The following is a 7,721-nucleotide window of genomic DNA, read 5'->3' on the forward strand; positions in this document are numbered from 1 at the left end:
TGCTTTGGAAGGAATTGCAAAAAACCCAGCTGAGCTGAACCATTAACAGGGTAAGACCAAATCACACCTTTGATAATGCTTGACTCGCTCCTCCCACCTAAATATTGAACAACTAATCAGTGATATGGATTTTAAATTTTGATATTAAAGAGTGTGGGCAGTCTTTGTTCTTTGTTAGTCGGTGTTGAATCAGGTAAAATGTAAGAGTCTAAAATCTTAGGCATTACTTTGAAATATTCTGCTCAGTCATCATTATATCATTGGAGGAATATTATTTTGCAACATATTTTAAGGTAAGAGACCTATGGTAATCTTTGAAAATGTTTTTCACTTGTTTTTGTGCAAACATGTTTACTGGTTATTTATATTTACGTTGCACTTGACTTGATTTAAGACTGAAACCTAGTTTCAGTAACGCTGATTCATAAACGCATGAGGAAGTAGTTGCCTTGCATTACACCTTAGAGTTCCATGCAGGGTGGAAGTAAAGGTAATATTCTGACACTGTGAGGAAATTTAATTCCTTCATGAAATGAGGATTTACCATCATGAGAAGCTAAGCTTCATCGGAAATAAAACATCTGATCCAATTTCTTCTGTGGCTATAGAATAAAAATATCTTTTGAATTGATTTACTAATGCTGTTCCCTTATGACAAAAATACCTCTGTGATCTGCTCTGCACTTTTTGCTTGAGATGATTAATTTATCTTTCTGTGGATCTGCAAGATTGTGTGTGTGTGTGTGTGTGTGTATGTATGCGTGCGTGTGCATGTGTGTGTGAGCACACATATCTGTGTGCGTGTGCGTGTGTGTGAGGGACCAAGTGCAAATGAGTGTACGTGCATACACATCTTTGTGTGTGTGTATGTGAGAGATTGAGTGTGAATGTGTCTGAGTGTGAATGTGTGAGTGTGAATATGTGTGAGTGTGCATGAGTATGAGTGAGTGAGTGTGAGTGAGTGAGTGTGTGAGTGAATGAGAGTAAGTGCACATGCATCTCTCAGTGTATGCGTGCATGGATGATGAGAACGGAGTTCATTTATCAGTGAGGAAAATGTATTCTTCAGAGATATATTCAATTTAAATTATCAATCAGAGGCAGCACTAAAATCAGGGGAAGCGTTCCAATTTAACTATGTCCACTTCGGTCAGGGCAAAAATAAAATAACAGGACTAAAGGAACTGATTACGAGTCTTAATTCTGTGGACAGTAATCTTGCATCAAGCAAGAAAGTTGTAAATTCAAAAGCCACTTTGATCATTCAAGGCCATTTTGCCCAGTGCTTCCAGTATATTTTTTACGAAGAGCAGCAGAATTAGCCCTGCTAGTTCAATTAACGTCACTTAAAATATAGTCATTACGACATTGTTGAAACTTTCCACATGTTGTACAGCAGGAATAGTTTGATCTAAAATAAATTCCATTGGCTGTAAAACACTTCGCGATTTCTGAAATTATAGTACATCTTCTTATAATAGCGCAATGGTTGCTAGCAATTCCCACATACATGCAAGGGTCTGTCACTATATCCAATATCAGAAAAGAATTAGAGGATCGATCTCTTCTAATGTTAAAATTGAAAATAAATCTCCAAATGCTGGAAATGTAACAAAGGTCCCCCAGAAAAAATGCAGATTAGGCAGCATCAGTGAACAGAGAATGTTTCAGCTTGAAGACCCTTTGATCTAATTGTTACGTGGTGCAAAAACAATAAGAGTAGCAAATCTTAGTCAGGATGTGGTCAGTTTAAATGGATTAGGGTGGCAAACTTTTCTTAAATTGCACTGGAGAATGTTATTAGCCAGTATATCTGGGGAAAGGGAGAGGAGCTGGGGGTGAGAGATGGAGAGAATCGTCAATATTGGATTTAATTTTAAACAATAAGAATGGGAAGAATTGTCGAAGTCAAACTCTTCAATAAGACGCGTTTTGATTATTTGATTAACCATCAACAGTGATTTTATTTTAATTGCACAAGGAGAGAGTATCACAATCAAAGGCTGCGATCACAACTCTAAAATTAAGTTGGTGCAGCAGAACATTTTGTACACCAAAAAGATAATTACTAAGGAAGTACAAGGGTGAGGTAGATTGATATGTAAATTACAGAATCTATACTTACTTTTACGTTACACAAAGGTCGAGACTTCTTGGCTCCGCACTTAAGCGGGTACAAAAGATTAGGATAATTAGTATGTTAATAATTCTGATAAAAGATCGCAACCTGGCCCAACAGGATACATGGATATAGAAACTCAATAGTGGTTTCCGGCTGGTGGACACAAAATGCTGGAGTAACTCTTGACCCGAAACGCCGCCCATTCCTTCTCTCCAGAGATGCTGCCTGTCTTGCTCGGATGGGCTTGTTTAAGAATATGTTTTGTGAATGATATTTATTATTTGAATAAAGTATTTTTTGATATAAAAAAAAAAGAAAAAAAAAAGCTGCCTGTCTTGCTGAGTTACTCCAGCATTTAGTGTCTACCTTCGATTTAAACCAGCATCTGCCGTTCTTTCCTACACAGTGGTTTCTGGCTGGCGGTTTCTGAGTGCCGCAATGAGCTAAGGTAAGGACAATGAGTATGTTAACTGATTAGCTAGCCTTTTTGGAGTTTCACGCATAACGGAAGACAAAGGTGAGGGAACAATGCGTTGATGTTATGTGCGTCAGGGCCGGGGCGTAGTGGAGATAGTGGTGGGTCTTGAAACTGGCGGCAGAACCCAAGAGACGCAGCAGAGGGCGCAGCAGTGTTGGAAATGGTTTTGTGAAGGTGCTCACTGGTGACTATTAAATGTATTTAATAAATAAAGAACCTTCAACAGTTTTAGGACTTCCACAAAATATTAGTTGGGAAGCACTTTTATTACACTGATCTTAATTCGGTTACATGCAGAATTATTATGGGAAGATTAAAGATAAAGTAATAATAAAAGTTCTAAATTGTGGCACGGTTACTTTTACAAAGCTGAGAAGTGATTTAAGGAAAGTGCAACTGGATCTAGGGAGGCATTGAAGGTAAAAATGTTCCCACAAAGAAAATGTGGAAAGAAAACCCAAATCTTGAACTTGTTAGAGGGTGAAGTCCATTAAGGTAAGATAATGGTAAAAATAGCAGCTTATTTCAGATGCTGAAACTTAATACAGCAAAATGTCTGGAAACATATACGAGGTGTAATAGTGAAGTTGAAAGCGAAATAAGAAAACCAGTATTTAAAAAACATTGGGAAAGAAAATCCAAATATATCTTCTCACTGCAAAGAGGATAACTAAGGGAAAAATATGGTCTATTGGTAACATAATATATATGGGTACTGTCTTCATGAAAGGTTTACAGCTGTATTAATGGCAAAGGGAGATTACGTCAATTCTGTAGATGAAGAGGAAATGTGTGAAATGTGTGAAATGGGATGAGTGACAACAAAAAAAAAAAGAGGTTTAGTAATTTAGCATCTTTGAAAATAGATAAATAGAACTAAATAAAAAATAGACCTGGATGAAATGGAGATCAAGCTGTTAAAAGAAACAAGGAAGAAAGTTGCAATGGCTTTGATTATTCAATCACCTATTGGTGCAGGCGTGGTGCTGGAGAATTGGAAGGCAAGCGATGTGTCATTGCTTAAAAACAGAGGAAGGGATTATCTGAGTAATTACAGTCAAGTTAAGTTAAATTCTATGGTTAGTTTAAATTATTGGAATCAATACTGAGAGACAGTATAAATCTTCTTTAGAAAAGCACAGATTAATTAATGACAGCGTGGATTTATGAAGGAAAGGTCGTCTTACTAACTTTCTAACACTTCTTGAGGAGATATCAAAGAGTGGATGAAAGAAGTGCATTTGAAATTGCCAACACGGTTTTTGACAAGTAGTCAAGGAGTGCATTGAGTGGATCCCAAATTGGTTCAGTGGCTGGAGGCAGAGGGTCATGGTCAATGAGTATTCGTGTCCAGAAGCTTCTAACTAGTTGAGTTCTGCAAGGCTCAATACATTGTCCTTTGTTTTTTTATTATGTGCATTAATGATATAACCTTGGAGATAGGAGGCGATTGCAGATGATGCAATAATTATTTATATATTTAACCGTGGGATCCAATGCTTTTGATTTCAGGAGTTTGTAGATGATTCAGTTGATTAGGAAAGTGGATTGTGATTGTGTGAGGTGTGGTGTAACATCCAAGGCAAGGGAATGTACAATTTACCCCTTCCTCTTCCACTTAATAACCCTTTCTCTGGCTTCATATTGCACTCCTTTTTTCTCATCTTAGACTTTTATCTTCTTTACATCTCTGCCCTTTGTCTACCCATTTGTCAATCACCCCCTCACCTGGATCCACATATCACTGGCCAGGCCAACCCATCACTTTTCCAGCTTTCTCCACCCTAGTACAATCTGTCTGAAGACGGGTCCTGATCCTAAACGTTGCTGGTGCATGTTTTCCAGAGAGGCTGCCTGATCCGCTGAGTTACTTCAGTACTCTGTGTCTTTCAATGTACAATAAATGTGTTCATGCGTGAATAAAATAACAACTGAGAAATGTGTAAAGTCAATTAAATGGTAAGCATACATTAATGTAGCAGGACCTTTTGAAGGATATATTTAAGATTTTTGTCGTTAATCTACTTGTATTCAATTTATTAATACAAAACTTCTACATCACTAAGGGTGACTAAGGAAGCAGTTTGTTAATGTATGTAAGAGTGTCGAGCAATCTCATACTTATTGTGTGTTATTTTGCTCCCTTGCAGAGATCACTGATGTCCTATCTCAGAATCATAGTGCTGTACATCACGGAAACAGGCCCCTCGACTCAATCTTCCAGAATGATTTTAAGGAAAAAAAGAAAAACACTATACTTTGCTCTGATGGCATCAATTTTTTTTCTAGTTTTCAAATGGCAAAGTGGAATATCAGCAAATGACAAGGATAGTGAAAGGAAACACATTGCTTCAATTCCTAAAGTTAGTAATGATGTGACTGAGACTACCCAATGTTTACCAAATGAAGCATATATCAACCAGACTGCAAAATTACCCAAGGTATACCAGAACTTCTTGGAATATAAACACTGCAGGACTTTCCAAACTATGGTGAAACCAAAGGTATGCACTGATGAATTGTTTCTACTATTAGCTATTAAATCTGAAGCTCCCAACATAGACAGGCGAGTCACAATTCGAAACACCTGGGGAAAAGCAGGAGTTATACACGGCTTTGAGATCAAACTGGTGTTTCTTTTGGGCGATTCCAAGGAGTTCCGAGGTCAGCCACTGCAACAATTGTTGGCGTACGAGATCAAGCAGTTTGGTGACATCCTTCAATGGGACTTTCAAGACAGCTTTTTCAACCTGACACTAAAGGAGATTCACTTACACCGATGGTTTGCTACAGATTGTCACTCAGCAAAGTTTATTTTGAAGGGAGACGATGACGTCTTTGTGAACACCATGAACGTGTTGGAATATCTCAGGGATTTTGATCCAAACAAGGACCTTTTTGTCGGGCACATTATTTACAATGCCAGACCAAAAAGGAATAAGAAAATTAAGTATTTTATCCCGGAAGTCATGTATAAACATAAAACATATCCTGCCTATGCTGGAGGTGGGGGCTATATAATGTCCAGGAAAACTGTATTACGTCTGCACAAGACAGCAGGCAATATTGACCTTTTCCCAATTGATGACGTGTTTGTTGGGATGTGTTTGGTACAATTGAGAATAACTCCCATCTCGCATATGGGCTTCAAGACACTTGGCGTTCCTAAAGGATTCGAATTCCATCCATGTCTATATAAAGATCTGATAGTGGTACACAAACTAAATCCAGCTGAAATGTGGATTATGTGGAGTTTAGTGACCGACACAAAATATAAGTGCGCAAGGAATCAGGCAGAAGGGCACCAGTGAATTTGAACAAGAAAAACTCTGAAAACTGTACGGAGCTGGCAAGGAGCTCAGTCTAAGTGCCTTTGATGCTGTAACAAGCAAGATTTTTCATTACACCTGCGCCTCACTGTACTTGTGCCTATGACAATGAACATGAAAGTGAAAGCTGAGATACTTCAATAAAATTTGTCACTTGAAGCATTGATGGCAACAAGGGGAAAAATAACATGAAGAGAGTTGCATAATATGAACTTAATTTCCATATGCTGTGCATTTTGTGACGGTAGACTGTTGTAATTCATTCTGCTTTCGACTGTTAGCTATTTCTGTGGGAAAACATTGGAAACTCATTTGGAACTTCAGGAAAACCTTAAATATGGGTAGCATAGGAATAATTGTTTCAATTACAAATTCAACAATCAAATGCATTGACATTTCCTTGAAAATAATTGTAATACTTTTTCACTGCCTAGGTGAAGAGAATATTTGTGTGCCAGAAGTCTCTGGCTTCTACTATATTGTACTCTGCTTTTCTCTTATTCATTTGGAGTCAAACATGATGGGAACTGGCCCTTCAGTCCAACCTGCCTATGTCATTTAAGGGCATGGGTCTTACAAGGGCAGAATGTACAGCCCATCCCAAGAGCCTTTGTGTAGATGAACTACAATTGGTGTAGTTGGTGTACTGCTTTGGCATTATTGGGGAGGGTGTTTGAAGACAGATGGTGATGGAATGGCTGTATATTTCCACATCAAGACCATGTGTGAGTGGGAGGGGTACTGGCTGGTCTGCCTGTTCTTCCAGGTATTAGATGTCACTGGCTGTAATGCTGTTGGATCTGCCTTGGCATGTAACATGTATATACTGCAAACATTGGTGTTTGGTGAAGTGAATGTTGGTGGATGAGATGCCAACCAAGTAAGATGCCTTGATCTGGATGGTGTCAACCTCTGGAGCGTTGGTGAATCTGCATTCAGACCAGGCAAGTTGAGAGGAATCAGGAGAGCCACCAGGATTTATCCAGCCCCACCTCTCTTCCAGCTTTCTCCCCCCCCCCCCCACCCACCCACCCCACACACAATCAGTCTGAAGGGTCTCAACCCGAAACATCACCCATTCCTTCTCTCCAGAGATGCTGCCCGTCCCGCTGAGTTACTCCAGTATTTTGTGCATGTCTTCACTGGATGATAACCGGTCTCCAACCTGTTCACATTTCACTACATTGATGTCATTCCACTCCCCTACATTCCACCACCAATTTTCTTTTGAGGGCAGCACAGCAGTAGAGTTGCTGCCTTACAGCACTTAGTGCCGGAGAGCCAGGTTTGATCCTGACTACAGGTGCTATCTGTACAAAGTTTGTACATTCTCCCCGTGACCATGTGGGTTTTCTCCAAGATCTTGTTTCCTCCCACACTCCCAAAGACGTACAAGTTTGTAGGTTAATTAGGTTGGTATAAATGTAAATTGTCCCTAGTGAGTGTAGGATTGTGTTAATGTGCAAGGATCACTGGTTGGTCGGCCGAAGGGCCTGTTTCCACACTGTATCTCTAAACTAAATGAAAGCGTTGATTCCCTCATAGAACTGTACTTCTACACATGGTGTTCAACCTCACTTTGAATATGGATTCTTCAGCGTGAGAGTTAACAATGAATCCTGACCAACTCTAACCTGCTAAGACAAAAATAGTGATCCATAACTCCTCTGATGACTGCACATTGTCAGTGGGGGTCACCTAAACTCATTTCACCAACCCAGATTTTATAGTCAATTCATCCTGCGAATTCCATGACTTCAACATCACCAGAACCCAGATTAGTTTCCTCTGT

General features: G+C 39.2%; 1 protein-coding gene across 1 annotated transcript; it reads left to right on the forward strand.

The window, feature by feature from the left end:
* The first annotated feature begins 157 nt into the window (after positions 1-157).
* LOC144605787 (N-acetyllactosaminide beta-1,3-N-acetylglucosaminyltransferase 4-like) lies at positions 158-5,911 on the forward strand. Its single transcript, XM_078421348.1, has 2 exons — positions 158-293; positions 4,751-5,911. The coding sequence occupies exon 2, from the start codon at positions 4,760-4,762 to the stop codon at positions 5,909-5,911; it is 1,152 nt and encodes a 383-aa protein (XP_078277474.1). The 5' UTR covers positions 158-293; positions 4,751-4,759.
* The last annotated feature ends 1,810 nt before the right edge of the window (positions 5,912-7,721 follow it).

This window comes from Rhinoraja longicauda, chromosome 25, assembly GCF_053455715.1.
Source record: "Rhinoraja longicauda isolate Sanriku21f chromosome 25, sRhiLon1.1, whole genome shotgun sequence".
Lineage (NCBI taxonomy): Eukaryota > Metazoa > Chordata > Chondrichthyes > Rajiformes > Arhynchobatidae > Rhinoraja > Rhinoraja longicauda.

Excerpts from the sequence above, each read along its gene's own strand:
- LOC144605787 (XM_078421348.1), top strand. The coding sequence starts at position 4,760 with ATGTCCTATCTCAGAATCATAGTGCTGTACATCACGGAAACAGGCCCC.